This window comes from Arachis hypogaea, chromosome 10 (genome assembly GCF_003086295.3).
Source record: "Arachis hypogaea cultivar Tifrunner chromosome 10, arahy.Tifrunner.gnm2.J5K5, whole genome shotgun sequence".
NCBI classification, from domain to species: Eukaryota; Viridiplantae; Streptophyta; class Magnoliopsida; order Fabales; family Fabaceae; genus Arachis; species Arachis hypogaea.
Genome location: NC_092045.1, coordinates 116451775 through 116476783, shown reverse-complemented (window position 1 = coordinate 116476783; position 25009 = coordinate 116451775). Strand labels below are relative to the sequence as shown.

The 25009-nt window shown below is 31.7% G+C and overlaps 2 protein-coding genes across 4 annotated transcripts; both read right to left on the bottom strand.

The window, feature by feature from the left end:
- Window positions 1-1361: 1361 nt before the first annotated feature.
- On the bottom strand, window positions 1362-5543 carry LOC112717102 (uncharacterized). Of its 2 annotated transcripts, XM_025769203.3 has the most exons (5): window positions 5296-5445; window positions 5165-5209; window positions 4891-5072; window positions 4349-4748; window positions 1362-2526 (listed from the first exon to the last, which is right to left on the bottom strand). In XM_025769203.3, the coding sequence occupies exons 3-5, from the start codon at window positions 5069-5071 to the stop codon at window positions 1530-1532; spliced, it is 1578 nt and encodes a 525-aa protein (XP_025624988.1). In that variant the 5' UTR covers window position 5072; window positions 5165-5209; window positions 5296-5445; the 3' UTR covers window positions 1362-1529. The 2 variants fall into 2 exon arrangements, with proteins under 2 accessions (XP_025624988.1, XP_025624986.1); XM_025769201.3 differs by having other exon boundaries at window positions 4891-5209; window positions 5296-5543.
- A 10731-nt stretch (window positions 5544-16274) lies between these two features.
- Window positions 16275-24003, bottom strand: LOC112717101 (protein CHROMATIN REMODELING 19). Of its 2 annotated transcripts, XM_025769200.3 has the most exons (12): window positions 23202-24003; window positions 22949-23072; window positions 22350-22390; window positions 22010-22260; window positions 21748-21928; window positions 20657-20842; window positions 20140-20313; window positions 19882-20040; window positions 19009-19086; window positions 18767-18903; window positions 17110-17328; window positions 16275-16989 (listed from the first exon to the last, which is right to left on the bottom strand). In XM_025769200.3, the coding sequence occupies exons 1-12, from the start codon at window positions 23757-23759 to the stop codon at window positions 16830-16832; spliced, it is 2268 nt and encodes a 755-aa protein (XP_025624985.1). In that variant the 5' UTR covers window positions 23760-24003; the 3' UTR covers window positions 16275-16829. The 2 variants fall into 2 exon arrangements, with proteins under 2 accessions (XP_025624985.1, XP_025624984.1); XM_025769199.3 differs by having other exon boundaries at window positions 21748-22260; window positions 23202-23960.
- Window positions 24004-25009: the final 1006 nt, after the last annotated feature.

The following is a 25009-nucleotide window of genomic DNA, read 5'->3' as shown; positions in this document are numbered from 1 at the left end:
ATGTGAACACAAAATAGTACCTAAAAACTATATATGGCTAGGATACAGAACTACCTTAGCTTAATTAGCATCAAATTAAATAGAATTATTATTCTTTAATTATATGGTATTAGGTAGAAAAACTAGCTAGTAGCTAGCTTTACTTTTAAGGTTAGTTTTGGGAATATTGTATATAGACGGTAAGAAAAATAATGAAATAAATCATATTTGTCGCTTCCCTTGGAATATAGCCAACATGTGAAGATTCTCAGAAAGTGAGAGCCAGCTTCCTCGTTTATATTTATATATGCTTCACTATCCACATTACTCTTTACTGCTAGTAATTATTTATTTATTTTTTCTATCCTCGGAGCCATGAAAAATTCAATGCAACAGTAAATATTTATAAATATAAATCTATACAATATACATTATTAATTAATTAGTTGCCTATCACTTTCAAAGAACTATAGAAAATGGACACTAAAGGACGTGTTGATGAATATTTCACATTTTACATGGAAACCCTAATTAACAAGAGAATTGATTGAACCATTTTTTTTTATCAACTTAATTAGGGAGTTCACAAAAAATAACCAATATAATCAACACACAAATTCAATTATAATACTCTAAAAAATTAATTCCTTTATAAATCTTAAACTATAAATTTTAAATTTTAAATTTCTAAAATCTTTAATTAATTTTACATTGTTTCACTTTTAAACGTTCTTTTTAGTTGAACTTTGGGTTTTTTTTTATCAGTTTTAAATATTTTTTTCTAATCTTTTTGTTAGTTAGAACAAGGGTTAGTTTTCAAGATTTATTTGGGATGCTCCTATAAAGACGCATAAAACGTTTTTTTTAAAGATATTTACATGTCGCATTATTATTGGACGTATTAATAATCCGATTATTTTTTAATTTTTTAAAAAATTAGAATAAAACCGATTTTTTTATAACAATAATAATAAACCCAATTTTTTTTAAGAATTTAATTATATTTTTAAATTTTCAGAAATTTAAATGTCCGCAAAACAAAAACTCAATGATATATTTATTTTTTAAAAAAGATTAAAGATATTCGGTTTAGATTGTATAATTCGATCGGATTAAATCGGGTCTAATAATTATAATGCAGACAATTAGATTTGTTATTGTTGCTATAATAAACCAATTTTGTTCTAGTTTATTAAAAAATAAATTATTAACCAGTTTAATAAAGATATCCAATAATAACATGATATATGTGAACATCTTAAAAAAAAAGACATTTTTAGTGTCTTTATTAAAATATCTCCTTTTCTTTCTTATACATATTTTTTATTTCTTATCTATCACATTTAATATTAAAAACAAAAAGTATATATACGAGAATTATATGCACAAAAGTGATGCTTATGACATATATTACTTAGTTAACAATGTCATCATGTATAAGTTGGCATTGCAATTAGACATTCTTTGGAAAAAAAAGTGAAAAAAAATAAAAGAAATTAATCTCTAATACACATTATATTGATATTAATTAATAATAAAAGTAGGTTATATCATTGCATTGTTGGGTCGAAAGAAGTAGTACTGATCCCAGTGATGTTTCTGATAACTCCTCCAACACCAAGAAAATCTAACGTCAACTTATCATCAGATCCTCCAAAGCACACACCAGCAAGATTGTTATTATTGTGGTTGTTGGCATTCTCTTTCACGTTGCCGAATATGGAAGAAGAAATGTTTTCATTTGCCAAAGAGTTCATCAATCCGCGAAGATTGTCGTTGTGTTCATCATTGTCCACGTCAGCATTGAGGTGGTGGTGGTGGTTGTTGTTATTATTGGCCATTGCTCTTAGTAGAGAAGAAGCACTGTGGTTACTGTTATTGGTGGTTGAAGTTGTTGAACCCATTTGTGCAGCTTTCTGGAGCAGTGCAGTTGCAGACATGTGTGGAGAACACATGTTGTTGTCGTTGTTGTTGTTGTTGTTCTCTTGTTGTTGTTGTTGTTGGAGTGATGAATTATTGTTGCCGAAGATTGAAGATGAAGAAGAAGAAAAAGCTGATCCAATTTGGTGATGATGATCGGTGATGATGCTACTTCCACCACCACTGCTATTATTGCTTCTTGGGAAGAAACTGAGGTTGAACATGTTCATGTTGTTATTATTAGTTGAGAATAATAAGGGTTCTTGTTGGTGTTGGTGTTGGTGTTGATGATGAGGCTGGAGTTCTTGAAATCCTTCCATGAAGAATGGTGATGGTGATGGTGATGGTGATGATGATGAGTGATGTGAAAATAATAATGCAGATTGGTGGTGGTGGTGGTGGTTGTTGTTATTGAATGGTGGTGGTGGCGGCGGTGGTGGTGATATTAAATGCTCAAATTTTGGTGCAATGAAAGTGCTAGTACTATTTCCAAGACTCAAGATGTTGTTGTTGTTGTTGTTGTTTGTGGGATAGAGATTTCCAAAAGGGTTTAGAGGAGGGTGTCTTGATGCATTTTCATGTGCTAATGCATCACAAAAGGCTCTGTGAGTAATGAAACTGTCACGCCTGCCATGCAAACAAAAACCACAATTAAATTATGAAAAAGTATAGGCAGACAATGAAAATATTAAACAATGTAAATAATAGATATATTGGATGTTGATTTTACTAAATGTACGAACAGTTATTTTAATATTAAGATTTAGATGGTTAATTTAGAGGTATAATATATTTTTATTTGATTGGTGGTTGTTCATGTTGTTCAAGATAGTCATTATTTACGTAGCACTCCCCTTAAATTATATAATTGAAAGAAGCAGCAAAGTGAGAATGATAATTAGGGTTCACAAAAATTTTTGCTTATCATCAAGTATCTTTCTCATGAAAAATATTGTGTGTTCTATACTATATAGTTATATCTACGATGAGTCGTTAGATGAAAATTTAGTTAAATCAATCAAATTATTTAATAGCTCTCAACTATCAACTTCAAGTAAAAGTTAATTGGCACCTGAATTTTTCTTGTAAACTTAATTTATTTTAAGACCTAATGATGAAAGTTTAAACAACACAACCTAGACTAATTACACTAGAAATGCTCCACTAGTTAGCATGTTTATATCACATATGATTGCACTACAAAAGATACTATAATAAGATTTAATTAATGATCATGCTGGGATTTTGGGAAACAATTATTTAACATAGGAGTGAAACAACGACCAAATGTATCTAATATACTATATAGTATATGGTAATATATGTAAAAAGTTTAAAAATAAATTAAAAATCATTTAGTAGTTATTATCAAATATGAATGTTAATATAATTTTTGTTGTAATTAAGAAAACTGCATCTCTCTGAAAAAATAAGACAACTAGGTCAGAAGAAGAGGGCCCAGTGGATTATGCCAAAAATCTGATACACACAAACAACTCCATATCAAGCTACCAATTTGAGGCTTCTCTTTGATATCATGAAAAGAGAGGAATTATTTTGCCAAATTCATGAAAGTGAATGAACAATGGGACCAGCATCAATAAATGCAAGCTAAGCTAAGTTGCCCCATGTGTAGTCCATTTTCTACCATGAACACACTCTCAGCTTCTCAAAACATTCGTACTAGCAAATTCGAGTTCCCAATTTTTTGGGAAAATCTCTGTGACCATTACATATCTCTACATGCATGATCTCAATATATAGATTTGCAAATTAATGGTGAAATTTGTTGAATCAAATAAATAAAATTACATTTGAATATATAAAATGCCACGTAGAAAATTAATATCCAAAATCCAAGTAGAAAGAAAACAAAAGCCAGTATCACTGTGCCTGTGCCCCCTTTATAACATTGTTGCTTAAAACTACACGTGAATGGGAGAAGAAAAAAAAGGGATGAAGATTGAAGATAGAGGGCGTTGTTTCCAATGCAATTGAACAAAATTAAATAAAGTAGAACTTGCTTGTTTTTTTCTTCTCAAAACATTTCAAATTTTTTAACCTCATTATTATTATTTATTTTTCGGTACGGTGTGCTCACGTGTGTGCAGTCTTCTGCCTCTGACGCTGCCACCACTAACACTCGCACACAATACATGGAACTTCTTTTAATTTCCCTAAATTCTTTTTTTTTATGATCATATTTTTTATCACACATTATAATATGCATGCTGACAAAGATTTATAATGAAAAATGTTTAATTTGGTTGAGAATAACAATGAAGCCATAATGCTAACAGACATGCATGCATAATAAAAGTAGAATAACACATAATTAATTTAAGAAAAAGTATAAGTAAACAATAAAAAAAAAAAATAGCTACCAAATCAGTTACTGTATATTTAAAATACAGTAACGAATTTGGTAGCTAAATTTTGATATCGGTACCTGGAGAAGAGGGTGCCGCAGTCGCACCTATACTCTTTGGTACCGCAGGTTTTGGAGTGCGCCTTCCAGTCGGACTGGACGGCGTACTTCTTGGAACACTTGTGACACTTCCACTTCTTCTCGCCGTGTTTGCGAGAGAAGTGTTTCTTGATGCCGGTGAGGTCGCCGAGAGCCCGAGAAGGGTGGTGGTGGACGCATGTGGGTTCAGGGCAGAGATAGACCTTCCTTTTAGGCTCTTTGTTAGGGTTCTTCTGCTTGAGCTTCCATGGAAGGTTGTGTCCTCTTCTGTGAAGCTGTAAGTTCTGTTCTCTTTGGAATCCTTTGTTGCAAACTTCACATACGAACCTGTTTGTCGCCATTAACGTCTTCGGCGACAGTGCTATCACCTCTGCATCTGGATCTGTATGAAACAATAATCGCCGAAAGAGAATTATATGCTTCAATTGATGATGAAAAAAGAAATTTAGGATCACATATGCATGATTAACCTAATATATACATAAATTTAGGATTTAGGGTTTTGTTATGAGAGAGGTACTTGCATGGTGTTCCTGCAGCGTGGTTTCTTCTTTTCTTTTGAGGAAGTGGTGGTGGTGGTGGTGGTGCAGAAGTTGTAGTGGATGATGCTTGAAGAAGCTGCTGCTGCTGCTGTGAAATCAGATTCTCATGATTCTCTTGTCTGATTTGGAAGAACGGTGTTGATGATGAAGAAGTAGCAGCCATGCTAATACAAATTATCAGGTAATTAATTAAGCAAAGTAATTAATTAACTGGAGAACTTTTCTTGGAAGCTAGATTTGTGAAAAATAAACCTACTACAAAGAGTAGTGCTTATTGAACTTGAATGAATATATAATTCATCTGCAAAAAGAAAGAAAAACAAAATTAAAATTCAGTTATTAGTTCCATGCTTTAGAAGAAGAAGAAGAAGAAAGAATTATAAGAACCTGAATTAAGAAGGTGTTATTTATTGTGTGAGAAGGAGAAGAGAAGAGAAGAAGAAAAGAATGAAACTTGGCTATGCTACTTCTTCACACAAACTCTTCTTTTATTTAATTTTATTCCTCAATCATTTGATGTCTTGTACATAAATAAATAATGCATATATACTTGTGTACACATATATATACGGAAATACATACACATATACAAGAGTGTAATTAGAGAGAGAGAGGGGGGAGTAAATTATGTCCCTATTAAGGAGGTGTAGATGGAGAGGGTGGTGTGTCTTTAGCAAAGGGAAGAGAGGGGGGGGCCACTAAAAGCATAGGGCTTTGCCCTTTGCAGTTTCCTTATCTCTCTCCCTCTCTTGTTTCCTATCTTATTCCCAACAACCATACAATTTGTTCCTTCCTCCTTTGCCTCCCCCATAAACTCTCATCTTACTCTCTAATCATTTTCCTATTCTATGTACTTCTCTCTCAACTTTTCTTATTTATTACACTCTAAATTCCTCAATATAAGAGAAAATTTAGTTTTAGTGGCAATAGTATATATATGAGTTTAGTTTTTATGCAATGTAAAAACGTTTTATATAGTCGTACAATCATAACTATTTTTTTAAATGACTATTCATGTGATTAACGTAAAAATGAATTATTTTAAATTTTTGACTAATGTGACACTATCTAATTGGATATTTATATAAAATAGTTTTACACTGATAATTTATAAAAATGAAATTCATTGAATATTTTTTTTTATAGCGACTAAAATTTTTTTTGTTGATGATTGTTATAATTGTACTAATTTTTTGTTTGTAACAAAACATAAGACGATTAATGTTTAATTGTCGATAAATGTGTTAGTAATTATTTTTATTATTGTTAAAAATAAAATAAACTATTACCATTAAAAATAAATTTTTTTGAGATGATAGTCTCTCAAATTCTAATCATATTTAATTCATCATTTTCTTTCCTCTTCTTTTAATGTCATTATTTTATGTTGATATGATTGTTAGTTATTATGGTGACACACACAAAAGAACATTGATGATAAAATATTTTTAGGAAATGAGTCAATATGATGTTGAAAATATATAATTGTTGAAAGTGGTTTTCATAAAGCTAGCTAATTGACTTATTTTTAAACATATCTTGTAGTCTTATTATGTGTCTAAGGTGTCAAATAACAAGATGCATGAAATTCAGAACCTCAACAAAAGAAAAAAAAAAACCTACTTTAATCATCTAAATATATAAGTTGACCAACCATGGATAAGCTTTTTATCTTTTTCTATATGTATTTTCTCATCGAATGTAATCCTGTATGTTCATATATATGAGGCTAACTACTTTGAAATGGATGTTCTCATATTTTTCTTCAGATTTATTTCACAAAAATTTGGAGAAGCTAGAAAATAATAAACAAGGGAGTATCAAATAAAGAAAATTTCAAACTACAATTTGTCGCATTAAGGTGAATTATTAATCACTTTTTTTTATTATTAAGCTAAATTAAACTACTTCAGTTTGTAAGGGAATCGTTAAATATAATCAAGTTTTCAATATTCAATAATATGTGGTGCAACAATACTTGAGAAGATATATATGGAAGTGATTAGTGATGAGTAGAAGATTAAATAGGAAAAATATGAAGGACAAGCTAAAGCAATAACACAAGAGGGAATTTTTCATTGATTTCTTTTCTTGGTGTAAAATTTTTCTTTGATTTATGGATTCTCAAATACAATGAAGAAATTTGTAGTTGCTTTCATAGTAAAAGAATTTAATCTACTAAAGTTATCAGTACAAAAATTATAATTTATATGTTGAAAATTAAAATATTATTTATACATCACAATTAATTATTATATATTTTTATATAAATATATAATTTAATTTATTTTAATGGTAGAAACTCAGGTGCAGTCGACTTCATATGAAGTTGATAGTTGGGAGCCGTTAGATTATTTGATTGATTTGATTAAATTTTTATTTAATGACTCTCAGTTATCAACTTCACGTGAAGTCAATTGTACATAAGTTTTTACCTATTTTAATATATGTTTTTATTAATTTTAGTGTATATAATTGACAAAATTATATAAGAATTATGAAAAGAATCTCTTGTTAACTTCTGTCTAAAATTATAATAGAGAATTGTATATTATTTCAAAAATGTGTGTATTGTACTTATAATAACCTACAATAAGAATACAATGGTAGTTTTGCAATAAATTTATATAAAAAAGAGATATGTTAGATGAGGTGGCATACTTTGATTTGATTCTCAAATTACATCAAAGTGTTGTAAAGGCAACGCATATGACGCGTCATTGCGTCAAGATATCGGATCATGAAGCCATTGGAGTGGCCTCCTTGCTTCATATACCTTAACTCCTTTCAGTATATAATACGAGAAATTATTGGTAAATGTAAATATTAAACAACATGATGATTAAAAAAGAGTGAAAACTGAAGTGCACTCGATTTTATGTGAAGTTAATATCTAAAAGTCGTTGGATGATTTGAATTAATTTCAGTATATATCAAGAACTATATCATTATCTTTGTTGGAAACATGAGTAACACTATCATTTATGACATTTCAATTGTTCTCAAACCTGTCATATATAACATTATTCAAGACTCAACAAATTTTCAAACACAGTCGTTTATTTAAAGGTGGCTAAGTTTCATGTGAGTTTATTCGTAATGTGGGACTTAGACCTTTTGACTATTTTTTAATTAACAAAAATAGTGTCAATATATATAATAAGTAGTACTAAGTATACAGATAAAATTTAGTCAAATCTCAACTAAGTGAACCCTCAAAACACAGTTTTTCTTAGAGTCGTTTATAATTGAATTGCATTAATTTCACTCCAATTAAAATGAGTTTATCACTTTGCTTACTATTCCCTTATTAGCATCGGTCTAGTTTTAGGTGAAAATTTACGTACAATTATTTTTATATATAAAATTGATAGTTAAAAATTATTAAATAATAATTTAATTAAATGTGATTTTTTGTCCAATTTTTATTAGCACAATATAGATAAAGAGACTAATGTAAAATGACGAAAATGTTAAACAACAAAAAAAATTAATAAAAAAAATTAAAATTTATCTTATTTAATATTATTTATTAATGATTAAATAAAATACATTTTTATTATTTTTTTATTTCTCTAATATTATCGATTAAACAATAACAATAATATTAGGTATATATAAAAAATAATTATTAATATAAAATATATATGCAAAATATATATTATTATAAAAATAAATTAAATAATATATATTCACACACAAATACATAGTTAATTTTTCATTTGCACGTAGCATTTTTGAAAACTGCACAAATAAACTTAATTACATTATGCATGAAGCTTATCTTATATGAATAGCTTGTACATGAACACAATGCAAGAATAATATAATGGACCCAAAAAAGGAAAGATACTTGTATATGTGAGGACGGAACAATTAAGCTAAGCTAGTGGGGTCTATAGTGGCACATATATAAAAAACTTATTTAATCTCTATTCTCATCATGAACATTAGTAATTAGAAGAGCAAAGGAATAACAAGTGATAGAGATAATTAGAGATTAATTAATAGAGAAAAAAGAAATTAATTAAAGACACATGGAGACATGTGAATTGCCTGTTGTAGGAGAGTGAAGAAGAGTGATGATATTGACATTGGAAGGACACATGATATGAACAAATGGGGTCCCCCTCTCTATGAATTGAGAGTGAGAGATGGGTGTGGTGTGTGGACCCTTTTTCTTTTCTCTTCTCTATGTGGCTTCCCTTTCAAATGGAAATACTCTTATTACTCTAATTCATCTACACTCTCTTCGTCAACAAGAATCTTATCGTAGGTATATATACGGTGAAAATTCAGACGAAGTCGGTTTCACGTAAAGTTTATAGTTAAAAATAGTTAGATAAAAATTTAGTCAAATCAGTTAAATTATCTAACGACTCTTAACTATCAACTTTACGTGAATTCGATTTCACCTAAGTTTTTACCCAGAGAATCATTTAAATAAAGACGCATAAAACGTCTTTTTTTAAGATATTTTTTAATAATTAAAATTTAACACATATAATCGATTAAATCGTGTTATTTAACACACACATATATATTTATATAATAGAAGTATTTTAGTTATTTTTTATAAAAAATAATATTAATTCAGACCAGTTCAAGATTTGATTTACTATTTTTTCAGTCGAATCAATTTGTCTAGCCTAATTTTGATAAAAATAACATGATTTAATCGATTATATGTATTAAATTTTAATTACTAAAAAATATCTTTAAAAGAAGATGTTTTAGACGTCTTTATCTGAGTGGCTTCTATATATATATGTATTAATTATTGATAAACATAACCATATACATGTGCATGAGTATGTACATAACAACTATGACTAAGCTATATAGCAAACTAGCAACATTCCTTTTTTAGAGTAAAGCACAAAACAAATACATTCCTATTATTTTCTTATATCAATGTGTGTGTGTATTCAATTGGATACTATTGGGGCCAATTTAGGTTACTTAGGGATCGCCGAATTCAGACTTTGTCGTAAAAGAATCTTTCTTTATTTATTATCCATACTTGTATTTATTGTAAATTAAATTATGAAAAAAAATTTAAATATTTCAAAACTAGTAGTGCTTTAGTGATTTTAAGTTTTTAACCATTAATATCAATCATGAAATACATATATTATTAGATCAACGACTAAAATCACTAAAACATCAATATTTTAGTATATTTGAAATTTTACTAAATTATATCACCAAAGTTTGTATTATTATTATTATTATTATTATTATTATTATTATTATTATTATTATTATTATTATTATTATTATTATATAAACACAAAACAGAATTATAATTAGGTAACTAAAGTATTGGAAAGAAATAGTCCTTGAAGGAACCAAATTTGATTCTTCAGCACTTGAGTATGTATGAGAATATTTTTGTTGGTACAAATATTGTCGTTCTCAATCACCAGATCAGCACCCTCCACCATCACTGCCTGATAGAAAATAGAAGCAATATTAAATTCAGGCTTTTAGTCATAAAAAAATGTTGAGAAGTGGGAGAAGATTAAAATCATGTCATTTTTAAGATTCATGAGCTTAAGATTAAAACTTAATATTATTTAATTTCTATGATTATGGGTCATGAGCTTAAATTATTTTAAATAATAAAAACCTAACTAACACGCCAGAAAAATGAAAAGAAAAAATCATTTACCCTTTGTTATTATTTTTCTAATAATAAAAATGCTAACCAACAACTCATTCTAATGTAACAACTATTTTTGACAACTACTTTAAATGGTATATGTATATTGCATTTTAGTGAAGAATATGGGTAGGTCATGGAGTTTTAGAATAGAAGAATAGAGGATCATCAGAATATATTATTGTTGGTTATTAATTAATCACTAATATTTAAAAAGATGGGTTAAAATATTTTTTAGATTACTAAACTAAAAGAATTAGATTGATGGTTAAAAGTAATAATTAAAAATAATAAATTACAATAATCTTCTCATATTTTTTTTTAGAATATAATACACTATCAGAACTTTTATATCCGAATAATCTAAAATTTAATATTAAGTGAATGAAAAAAAAAAATATAAGACATGTTAGAAACAAAAAATTAAACTGGAAGAAAGGAATTGTGTATTATTAAGTGTATTCAAGTTGTCTATTTAAGATTTTAAGTTGTCCGGAATAATACAATATAAAAGGGTATTTATATGTACTAAGAGAATTGAAATAATAAAGACACATATCCTATAATAAATATTCAGATATGCTAAATAATGCTAATTGATTCTAATTGATCCTAATTATATTCTAACATCTCCCCTCAAACTCAAGTGACAACTTGAATTTGAAACATATTTAAAACAACGAAATAAAAAAAACTACATAAGCTAAAAAAAACAGGTGCAGAGGGAACTACCGAAAGGAAGCGCAGATGGAATTGCCGCTTAGTTGAAGCGCGCAGACGGAACTGCCGCTTGTCTGAAGAGAGCGCAGACGAAACTGCCACGAGAGAACGCAGATGAAACTGCCACGAGAGAACACAGACAGAACTGCCACGAGAGAACACAAACGGAACTGTCGGAAGAGAGCGAAAACTATATAATTTCTTCATGAGAATAGGTAAACAGCAGATGACAATGGTGTTTGATCATTCGACTCGAAAAAACACAAGACAGAGAAAACAGACTAGTCGTGAGGTGAAAAAGTATCAAATGAGTGATAAAAGGGAAATAAAAATAGCATAGAAAAGAAAAGGCAAAAACTTTGGTGATTTTACCACAAGAAAAACAACTTATCCTCTTCAAGGAGGATACCACAAGAAACTAAAATGGAGAAAAGGAATTCTGTATTATTGAGTGTATTCAAGTTGTCTATTCAAGATTTCAAGTTGTCTGAAATAATACAATATAGAAAGGTATTTATAGGTGTTAAAAGAATCGAAATAATAAAAACGTAATATCCTATAATAAATATTTAAATATGTTAAATAATGCTAATTGATTCTAATTATATTCTAACAAAATAAAAAATATATATAAAAAAATTTAAACAAACTCAAAAAAATTTATTGATTGAGAGAACATATTAAAGATATAATTATTTTTATGTTTTTTTATTAATTTAAATTTTTTAAGGAAATAATTTGAGGAGAACTATTAGAAAGTCAGGTGATACATATTAGAGTGGCATTTTAGTGAAGAATATGGGTAGCTATTAGGACAATAGGCTAAGTGCATGACAACAGTATTTGAGCTATTATGTGGAGCTCACCAAGCTGGACAGAATGAAAATAGTGTTTGAATGGACAAATGGTTTATTGGCATATATTGACAAAACATTGTAAGGAATATAATTTGTTAAGTCATCATGTGATGAGTGTCAAAGACATGACTTTGCAAAATATCAGATATGTGGAATAATAATAAGATAAAAACTATACCTATTTTTTTTATTCCTAGAAAGATGCACACATGATATTATTAGTTTGGTCTTTTTGAAAAACAAAATTTTCATAAGTTTAATTTATTGGCTAAAAGATATGTTTGATGTCATTTATTGATGACTCCCAGAAAGATATTTGACATGGATTTAAGTTTTAAAAATACATATGAACATACTTTTTGGTCTGTAAAAGAATTATGTGAGATCTATGCATGATTGATTCTTTATGTTCTATAATAGTATTAAGTTAATTATTGATGTAAAATAATATATTATTGTTTAGGATTCAAAATGAAGTCAGGTGTATCATTTGTGATTAAACTTATTATTATTAAAAATTACTGTTTTAGCTAGAAAGTAAATAATATAAAAAAAATAGCTTTAGATATTAAGTTGATATCAAAAGGTTTTTTTTAGAACTATATATAATATATTCAAGGGATTCAAATAACTAATCTAGTCTTAAAATTAAATATTACATTTTATTTTTTTTTCTCTTTCTATTTTAATTAACTTGGTGCATTTGGTGTCAATACTCAATATATAAACACTAGATCTTTAGATTTATATATATCTAAATTTCAATTTAAAAAAGGGTTAAAATTGAATATCTATATTATTGACATGAAATCTATGAGTTTGTGTATCATTGATGGTTAAGGGTACTTTTTACTTGTTAGTATAGTCCCTGTTAGAAGTACTGTTAGTGAGAAAAAGAAAGAACGCAAACTTTTTCATTAATTATTGGATATTATTTCACCAAGTAAACTTCCTACTTTTTGGACTTGATTGATTAGTTTGCAATTTGGATTATTGCTTACGGCCTATTATTATGCAATGATGATTAGGGTTATGCATTCATGATGATCATTGATTGGTGAGAGTAGTTTTTTTTTTGAAACATAGAAAGCTCAACACATTAAAGTGAGCATAAAATAAAGAAGAAGACACACAACTAGCTACCAACCAAACCAATACCTAACATCCCAGACCTATCAACAGCCTCCCCCAGAATCACCACCACGCCATTCTGTATAGCTCATCACCGTCTTTGTGTGGATTACCTCCAGGCTTGCTCTTGTATTCTTAAAGATTCGTGCATTCCGTTCCAACCAGATGTTCCAAATAACTGCAAAGAACACTGTCATCCACATCTGCTGCCCTTGTTGTCTATTATGCAAGCCATGCCAGCTTTCAAACATTTCCCTAATGGTTCCAGGGATCACCCACTCTCTACCTAGTGACCTCAACCACTTACACCACACCTGCCAAGCTACCTCACACCTAAGGAATAAATGCTCAGCAGATTCTAATTCCTTAGTACACATTACACACAAACTATCTCCCAGAATGTTGTCTCCTATTTTACCCAGCCGCTCCTTGGTGTTAACTCGATCAACTAGCACAAACCACCCAAATAGCTCAATCCTCGGAGGAACAAAACCTTTCCAAACGGAGCTCGTGAAACTATAACTCGTTATTTCAGCCGAAAGAGTCTCCGCTTGTATAGCCTGTATCACAGAACGAGTAGAGAAAACACCTTTATTGTCAAACTTCCAGACCACGCTGTCCTCCCGACCTGATGACAACTTCACTGGCCTTAACCTCTCATGCAGCTGATTGACAAGTTCTAGCTCCCATTGGAACAACTCCCTCCTCCATTGGAAATTCCAAATCCAATCAAGCCCATCCCAAAAGCCACAGTCCCCAATTAGAAGTCCTTGCTGGCTTGAGATAGAGTATAGTCTCGGATAACTCCCTTTGAGAACACCCCCTTGAATCCAGTTATCTTCCCAAAATCGGGTTTGCATACCATTGCCTATTTCCATTGCCAGTCCACTTACCATTTTATCCCGAATCCACGGTTCTTTTATATTCAGCTGACAGATGTCCCTCCAAGGCCCTCCTTTTACTTGTAAAGGCTGAGTTGCCAACGTTACATTCGGGTTCAACTTGTTACACGAACAAACAATTTTCTTCCACAGCGGGCAATCCTCCTTTGAAAACCGCCACCACCACTTAAACAGGAGCGCTGTGTTCCTTAGCATTGCATCACCAACCCCCAAGCCCCCCACCTTTTTTCTTACTTTTATTATTATTATTTTTTCTTGTATTCGGATCATATACTAATTATTTAGAAATTTCATGAAGAATGGGTCTCTAGCAAAGATTTCTTTTTCTATTTTGGGAATCAAATTTAAAACGAATTATTGAGATATATGTATAAGAATGTTAGATGACCATTTTTTTTAGCGTACAAGAAGAGATTCACCTAGTGTTGATTTAAATACAAGACAAAAAAAGTTCCTCCCTTTTTAAAGTCCACATTACTAATGTAAAATCCATAGAAAATTCTGTTGGAGAATTACCAACGGAAAATCTATTGGTAGTTTGTATGTTTGGATTGTGATTTGTTAAATTGGAGTTTGAATAAAAGTGATTTTATAGAATTGATTTTTGTCAGAAGTAAGTTTGTGTTAACATAATTTATATTTGGCAATTCTCTATCAAAAAATACTAACAATACTAAAAATATACGGTATAAAAACATGTAAAAAAAGTATAAAAAAATAACATTATAATTTAATGTCATGTCTTTTTTAGCAATTATTTATCTAAAAGTGATTTTAACTAATATTATCCAAACAATATTTATTTTATCAAAATCAATTTTAGTATAAAGGTGTCAAATATAAATCATGTTGACACAAACTCATTTCTGGCCAAAATTAATTCTATAAAGTCACTTTTATTCGAACTCCACAATCCAAGCACACACTTGGTAACTTGGTAACCTTGTCAAATTTTTAATCCTAATTTTTGTGGATTTTTTGTGAGAAAATCCATCAGTAAAGATAGAAGAATACGTCGATAAATCTGTCTATAATGGACTGTTCTCTGGTAGTGTGTTGATTACCTAACATTTCTTCTTAAAATAGTTACCACGTTGATAAATCTTATATTATTGATTGATATTGATGTTAATTAGCTTGTTGCAAAGAGAAGGAACTTTAACAAAAATGAATGATATAACAAATTTACAGCCTTTGGCTGCCTTCCTCTTTCTTTCGTAACTTGTCCTCATTCAATGGTTTGCTTCTTGATTTTCCCTTGCTTAGTCTTTTGGTTTTATTTGACTTTATGAGCCACCTTTTATGCCAAAACCCAAACTAAGTACTTAGGTTGTATGATTGTGTTGCCTACAGACATGATAATACAAATATGCAACGACTATGAATTTTTATGATTTATTTATTTATTATATATACTTATGATTTTCTACGGTATTTTCCAACTAGACAGACTAAGGATTAATCAATTATAGATCAAAATTTCGTCTAATGGTTTGTCACAAACTAATAAATTAATGCATACACAAGACAGAATTTAAACATCTAATATTTGTTTAAGATGACTAATGAACTAACCACTAAACCAACGCAACTTGATTTTATTATATATAAATAAGTATATAAATATAAATCTCTTGAGCAAATCTTTAAGGGTTTGACTTTAGAGTACTTAAAACCTTCATTTTATTGAGATGTAAAGCAAAAAGATATACTAGGTTCACAAATGATGGAAGAATATAATGAAGTACCATCCTACAATTACAAGTAGGTAGGTTTAGTGATAATTTTGTAGCTTTGTGTATTGTGTGAGAAATTCTTGGACTCTAATGTGAATGTTATATAAGGAAAGTGCTTCGAGTTAAAGCTTCGCACCATACCATCCAATTGCACTTTTTGAAGAAGCAATTTCGCCTTGGGTTTTTTACTCTTATTTTTTTTTTTCCAATTCGATGTAGAAGGTAAACTAAATTCAAAATGAAGAATATTCCCTAGGCTTTTGAAAGGACAATATTCACTGCCCCCATATTGAATAACTTATGCAAAGAGGGACAAAAGGCTGGAGAAAAAAAACTGAGCAAAACGTGAAAAATATTGAGCAAACCAAATTGAACATGTAAATTAACTCACTTGTGAAAAGGAACAAATATCTAACTAGATTACAAGAGAAACTTATCACATCTTGTCCACATAACTCAACAGGACTAATGCAGTAAACTAAGTTGAACTTATATTACAGATGTAACATATTAATAATTGTCTTAAGAGATATACCAGGAGAAGGGTGTGTAAAATATATGAAATGCAACATAAAGCTTTCATCATTATGGCTCTAGGAGAAATGTGTAACATATCTGCTAATTTCTACCATGACTTTCTAATCATTGTCATATTGATACTAAGACTAAGATAATTCACCTTCACTACTGTCTAGTCACTAGTATATGGATATTAAGGCACATGTACAACTGCATGCCATTCTTACCAATTTGTAGGGCAGGTAATACCCGTTTCTCCCAACCCTTCAAAAGGATAATACAAGAAGGGCACTTAATGGAGAATATTTAATTAAAAAAAGGACTAGAGTCAAAAGAAAAATACTTGGGGTTATGGTAAATTATGCTTAAAACTTTTCTTAAGCTCAACATTTTAACTCAACAAAATTGCAGATAATATCTCTCCCATGGTTTTCTCAGGCATGTCGCCTTCACTAACCTCCTCCATGGACTCGAGGACGGCAGCATCGAGTACCAACTTTCTCTTCGCGATCTCGTATACATTTTCATCAACTGTTCCCCTAGTTACCAACCTGCAAGAGAGTTCATAATGAGAATACATACCAGTAGACCCATCAAATAATTTAGGGGTTTTAGACTTTTAGTAATTTCATCAATGATGAGAGTGAAGGAATGAGATAACGGACACATACCGGTATATGGTTACAGGCTTCGTTTGACCAATTCTATGACAACGATCTTCTGCTTGTCTATCAATCTGTGGGTTAAAATCCATGTCATGAATTACAACTGTGTCAGCTCCCGTTAAGTTCAAACCTTGTCCTCCGGCTCTTGTCGATAGCAAGCATGCAAAAATGGAAGTATTGTTGTTGAATGTATCAACTATCGTTTGCCTTTCAGCCACCTGTGTACTGGCAATCAAAACATAGAATTTTAAATGAATAAAGGGAACGCAGCATTTGGTTAGTTTGACAATCATGCACATTGCACACACCTCTTCAGAATCAGTGGAGAGAGATGAAGAAACAATTAAACATTCATTTGGTCTCTCATTAGATGAACCTAATATAGTAGTAATATATGAAAAGGAGCACGACCAACTCTGAGAAACTTTAGGATTAATATGACACATGGAGTTCTACCATTAATGTGACATGGGAAACATAGCCCAATTTCAGACAAACAATATATTATAGCGAGTTTACTCTCCATCAGTCCAGATTCAAAAGGATAATAAAATTGGCATAGTTTGAACTACTACAAAATTTGAAGCAAGGAAAGCCCTTTGGTTTATCTGGAAGGAATAAAACATAATATTCCCTAGGCAACTTTGTGATCCATAGAGTTGTAGCAAAGGATAGTTTACAATACCAAGAGTTGAATGTGGTTGTAAATGATTGTACGTATGGCTTCTATTTGCTATATAAAACACGTGATCTTTATAAAGAAAGAGCTTCCCTTCTCAGACATGTTGAGAGATTGGAAACCTATGCTTATAGCTAACTCTCTTGGTTGTTTTGCTCTTATCCACTATTTTTTATTATTTTTCTCTTGATCTTAATGAAATTCCTCCTTCTAATAAAAATTAAAATAGAGGCCAGTTATAGATTTTATAGATTCTTTGAGGGAGCAATGCTAGCCAAAATGCACACACACTAGTGCATGACTCAGTTCTTTCTTTATATTGACTGCTGAAGATGTGACAAATAGTACTTCCTAGTTTGCACCACTCAGCCGGTTATTTTCATATCCTACTACCAAACATTAAACAAGTATAGAAACAAGAAGAGACGACCAAAAAAGAAAAAAAAAAAGTATAAACCGAAGCAGAAACAGCTTCTAAACTGCTTTCTGAATTTTAAAAAATAAAACAAGAAAATAGAAAAATATTTATGACATGTACATACAGTCATGCACACAACATTTATAGACAATAACTACAGCAGTGATGGATGTTTCATTTCAAATAATAGCACAAGCTTCATTGCTGCCATGAAACCGATCACCACTTAAAGATATATGTAGCCCAAAAGAAAAAAACAAAACCAAAAACAAAACATATCGTAACAAACAGGAAATGGCACTTATTAAGTATCTGTTTCCACCAAATCCATCATTCCACTTATAATCCAAATATTCATTCCATTTCAACGCTTTTACAACAACACTTCTTTCACATAACATTAAACTACAAAAAGAAAATACTAGATTGCATGCATCCTCATTCTGATCAATTATTTTCTTAATTTGCATTTATTTTAAGTCACAAACAAAATATTCCACAACGCAAGCCAAAAAACACCTAATATTATATCACAGAAAAAGTTTAAATGCCAAAAGTAGCAGTACCTTCCATCAAGTCGTTTGTAGGTCAATCCAATGACATCTAAGGTCCACTCCAATATGTCAAGCATTGACGTCCATTGACTAAAGATCAAGACACGATGACCCTCCTTCTTTAGTGAAGGAAGAAGCTCTGCCAAGGCCTACATTATCCAGAGTGTTGCTCAACTTCAGCAGACAACTATGCCAGCCATGTATAGTTGGAGATTATAAAAAATACAGACTCCTAAAGAAATGAAGAATCATACCCCACATTTTGCAGAAAGCATAACATGGTTTTCGGAAAGTATCCCTTTTCTATCATTGACACCGTAGTGAAGTAAAAGCTGCAAATAAGAAATTTACAGCTTGAAATTTAAACTAGCACAACAAAAGAAACAGAAACAACCAAAAAGGAAAAAAATGAAACTTGTTAGTTAACATCATGTAAAAGCTTGTAAACAAATAAAACCAATCATATGCAATCATTTAGCATAAACTTCCTTTCGTTTAGACAAAAAGCACAGGCATTAGGCACAATCATCTTGTAGGCCAAACTTGTTTCCACAAATGTTTGTGCAACACATATTGATAGCCAGAGTTCACAAGGAACTGACCAGCACTACTCAGGTGAAAATGATGACAGAGAATGTTAGGCAGCAGTCAAGACAATGAGTTGTGGTGGATAAAAGAATAGTTAAGAAAAGATTAGAAGAAACCATAACCCACATAAAGTAGTCTGGTAATGTCAGGGAGATCAATCAAGGCTCTAGTTAAAATGTCGGCAAAACAATAGATATAGGTATTGATTTGAGAGAGTTTAGGATTCAGATATAATAAATTACTAATTATATTGTGTCTCCTTCTCTTGGATAATCAAGAGGCTATTAGTGGCTCTTTCTCTCTTGTGAATCTATTACAGATAAGTGGCATGCACCTTTTATGATCCGAATAGATCAAGCCTCCTTACTATAAGTAGTTATGCACTGTTTGCCACTTTTGTGGCCCATGCTCCAAAGTTGATCATACGAACTAAATTGGGGTTGATCTAACGTGGTTAGATTTTCTTGTAAATAGTATGAAACAAACACTTGAAGATGCTAGCAAAGTGAGGAAATGCATGCCCTTGGTAGAAGATTTACCCGGTGAATAGAGAAGTCGTTGTAACTTTTAAGTTCCTCTATAACTCTGTCTAAAGTACATTCAAAACCAAAAGCACCTATTGGATGCAACTTCCTAGCAAAGCGAATGACGTCGTCATCATTATAGATTCTTCGTATCAGCAAGGGATGGTTAGCAATCTGGAACGATAGTACAGAAATAAATAAATAGAATGCTATATTAATGTCAAAAGTTAACTGTCTATATTATAACTCAAAAAATAAAATGTAATCTAGAACCTTTCTGAACTGAACAAAGTAGTTATTTATTTGTCGGCGTGGAAGAGCTTCAAGAACAGATTTGGTGTTGAGCTCAGAGCACTTGGCTATCCGAGCTTGTGAGACAGCACGATACTCCTCAATGGCTTCCTTATAAGCATTTTCCTGTTGCTTTTCCATTACAACATATTCAACCTGCAATAACAATATTAGCCTGATTAAACTTTGCATTACATGACAAACATACCATAAAATCAAGGTTATATTGGTAAAAAAAAAAATTAAAACTCAGTGAAATAAGCATGGTGGGTGAGATATACATAGACCCTAGTAGTGATGTGAACATGAATATGGGTAAATCAATAAGGTTTTTCGAATCTTTATTTTCTTTCTATTTCTATATTTTACTATATGAGTTTAAATTTTTCTCCATTTAACAGATAAATGCGTTAAATATCAATAGCAGAGGGATCTCAATGTCTTGGATGGTAGCACTAATACAGTTTGTTCTTTTAATCTCTAGCACCATATTACATACCTTCTGTATTTTAGGAACAAGCTGCTGCATCACATCAGATTTCAAACGCCGCAAAATAAATGGCCCCAATATAGACTTCATACGACCGATTAAATCTCTATTGTCTGGATTGAGCAGCTTTTTTAAGTCAACACCTTCAGTAGCAAAAATATCAGGCATCATAAACTCCAACAACGACCATAACTCCTGCATAAATTCATACTTACTTCAGCAAAAAAATTATTTTATATATCTTTAGCTAGCAAAATACCAATTAGGGTGCTTGTCCAAATAAAAGAGTTGCACGCTCCAACCAAATGCACCAAAGTACACTTTTCGGTTTAGAAACTAGAAATATAACTTATCCTGTGCTCATCGCACAATACATTTCATGGAAGTTTGCATTATGTGGCCTATAAACTTCTAGTTTCCCACCAGCATTCAGGCCCTATTACCAAAGACCAACTACTCTGGCTCGGTTCGTGGTTGGAAAAGAATTCTAGGATCCTTAATTATTCCTTTCTGACTATTGATTTCATTGAGATAAGGTTAATGTTTGGCTTCCCTTTGGTGCTCAGCACATGGTCATTTTAATGGGGTTTACTTAGCTGACATTCAAAGGCATTGCAATGTTTTGAGTGTTTTTACATAGTAAGCACAGATTCTGGGATAAAAGAATTTATTTTAAGATGTTACAAATTGGAGATAAGTTTCTGCTATACGAATTGGGATTCTTTTTTTATAAAAGAAGAGAATTAAAATAAAATTCATTAAGACATAAAGACAAGAACAAGGATAAAACCGTATCAAAATATTTTCTTAATCACCCTAAAACCTCTGATTTTGAGATGTTTGGAATATAACTAGGTCACAGAGGCTTTAAGAAGCAATGCCATTTATTTCCCCTTTCTAACACAACCTCCAAGAAAAGGAAAGGTATATACTAAACATTCCCCTTCCATACTTTCCTCTCTTAAATCTAATTTAATGAACATATAATGCTCTTAATGTATCCAAAGGATTGTTTTGTTCAGTAACACGAAACAGTTAAATGGACAGAAAATCAAAAGACAAGACTTTGGCAATGACATTCAATTAAACAGAATGCGTACATGTAAATCGTTCTGAAGTGGTGTCCCAGTCAACATCAATCGTTGGTTTGCATTCCGTGCAACAGCCATCAAATTTTTCCACCTAAAGCTATTTTTGTCCTTCAAAGCATGAGCTTCATCCATCAGCACGCAGCTCCACCTCCAGCGCTTCAATATTTTACGATCATCTTTCTGCTGTGGACTAGAGTGAATATAAATTATAAACATGTAGTTAACACCGGAATATTTTGTAGAAATGGCATCTCTGTGTAGACAAACGAACCTGTGCCGTTCAAAAAGTGAATAACACACAAGAAGAACATTAAATGGAGGAGGCAACCCTGCCTTCGAGAGGGAGTTCAACTCCTTGCAATATGCTGTTCGTCCAGCCCCATGGTATTGAAGAGTAGAAACTGATGGGCACCACTTCTTTAGTTCCCTTTCCCAGTTTTCCAAAACAGAAGCAGGACATACTATGAGATGTGGACCAGGATCATTATGCAAGTGATTCAACAAAGTTAAATATGTAATGGCCTGGTAGACAATAACAGGTTTTACTCAAATAAGTCAATGATTAAAAATAAAACTGAAGGCATAATCAAACCAAATGGACAAGAACATACCTGAACAGTTTTGCCCAGCCCCATTTCATCTGCCAATATGGCTGTGCCATACATGAAAATCAAATGTTAAGAATGAGACTCATCACAATCAGCAAATAATCTCTAATGCACAAACTCATGGCATAATTACCATAAGAAACATAAAAGCAAATAAAATAACTTAAATTTTGGACAAGATGAGATGAAACAAGTCACCAGACATTACATAATTGATGTCCAATAAGAACAAATAGGGAAACAAGGGGCAAAATTTTATTATGATGAGGTTTTGGAGGAAAAGAGAACAGGGATAAATTATTTATTTTTAACAAATTATATTCTTAAATTAGTATGTTTTACAGTTTTACAATACAATAAGATAGAATAAAATGATTAATCATCACAAAACCTTTCTTCTTTTGTCTTTTTGGATAGAAAAAAGAAGATCAAGACAAAACCTTCAAAATCGTCAAGATTTCTACATGCATTCCCCCCTCATGCAACCAATCATCCCCTTTGAGACAAGCATCATGCAAAAAATTTAAACAAATGTAAAAATGAAACATCTTCAAAGCAATGCATACTTCCGATAAAGAACACTCCAAAACCCTACGACTTACCTCCTCCAATCCGCTTCCGATACAGTAGAAGCAAGAAGTTGACACCAACAAGCTGATACGGCTTCAGCAGAGGTTGAAAATCCGAATCCTCATCCTCATACCCACACGCAACGTCTACATCGTCCTATTCAAAAATCAAAACCACACACACACACACACAAACATAAAAAACATAACTTTATATCACAAAAATTCCCAAAACCTAGAAATAAAAACCCAATGTGCCATCTTTTTAGTCTCTTTGAAAGCACACCTGAGTTACGATCCTCACTGAAGAAGACTCCACTTCAGAATACCTGTCGCATGCAGTCACCGACGACCCGAAAAGCTCCCCCTTCAGCTCCGCCGATATCTTTGCGCACTTGTGCAAAGCCCTACCAACCACATCACCTTCCATAACCTCTTCTTCCTCAATTTCCTCCGAAGAAGATGACCCTATTTCATACAATTCCGCAACATTCCTATTCCTATTCTGATTACTTTCCTCTTCCTCGCCATCTTCGTCGTCATCGTCGATGATGAACCGACGGCCACGATTCGGGGCTGCAGCTGCAGTGGAATTGTTGTTATCCACGTCAGCATCCTCCAGATCGTCCAATTCATCCGGAAAAGCTGCGGAAGCGCGAGTGATTTCAACGCAATCGTCGTCCTCGTCGTGGCAATTGTTGTTGGTGTTGTTGTAAGCGAAGGACTCGATGGGAGGAGGAGAAGGAGGAGTGGAGTTGGGTCTCTTGAGGATTCGTGAGGGCTTGAACTGTTCTTCGTGTTGGTCCCATTCGTCGTCGGAGATTTCATAGTAGTCGCGCTTCATTCTATTTCCGTGTTGCACTGTTGCGTGCCCTAAAGATTGGAACTTTGAAATGAAGCGTTTTGGGTTTATGGGAGGGAGAGAGAGAGAGAAGAATCAGAGAGAAAGGAAGTGAAGGGGGAAAAAAGGGGGTTCATGAAAGCGACGAGGGCTGGGCTTGGAAGCCATACACATGGCGCTTCATGGCAAATTGGCAATCACTCGTTACTTGCTAGTACTTAGTTCCCCCGTTTTTTCTTTTTGTGTTAATTTTTTCCAAGAAACTGAAATATAATCTTTTTTGAAGACTATTTTTTTAACCAATCCCGTTGGCCATTACCTTACCAACAATATTTCTGTCAAATTTTGACAACTTTTATTTATGATTGTATTTAATGGAAGTGTTTTTATAAATATATTTAATAAAATATTTTTTATAGCTGTGTTTAATAGAAGTGTCTTTATAGATATATTTCATGCATATGTCTTTTTATATATGTATTTAAAATATAATAATTAATTATTATTGACAATAAATTGGCAGATAATATATTGGTAACCTATACTTTTCCTTTTTTAACCTAAAGTTGGTGGATTTTTTTACAAGTAAGGCATATATACTCTCCAAAAATACTTTGGTAGTATTTGATTTATCATTCTTTCTTTTTTATTATTTTTCTTCATTTTTCGACCACGCACTGTTAGATGAATACCTTCAGTGTAGTGTTTTTGGAAAATCCCCACCTTTTATTATACTGTCTTGTTTTTGGACATATTTGTATTTTATTTTTCAATAATTAATGAAATATAACCTGAGATAGGTGGATTGGGCTTGAAAGATTAGCCCAAACGCTAAAAGAAGGTGGTCTCCAACTTGGTTTGCGTCTGGGAGCCGCCATCCGATTTGTGCATGTGAATGAATGGGGGGTCGTACCTACAAAGGCACTTCGATGCCTAAGTCAACAAAGGGATAAGCAGGTTTAGAGAATATTGGAATTGATAAATACCTAAGTGGTGTCAGGGTATATATTTATAGTGGTAATCCAATAACCACCATTGTAATAGTTCCACTTTTCAAGGTGGATAACCGTCCCTTTATCTTAGGGTAGTTGAGATATGGCTCCTGGAAGTGGGTTGAGAGATTTTAAGGACAGTTACTTATTTGAATAAGCTATCAGCTATCCCTCGAACCCGACTTCTCTGGAATGGAGTCTGCGTTGAATCCGACCTCTTCTGAGGAGGTTGGTGGATAGCGAAAGCCAATCTTTGGATTT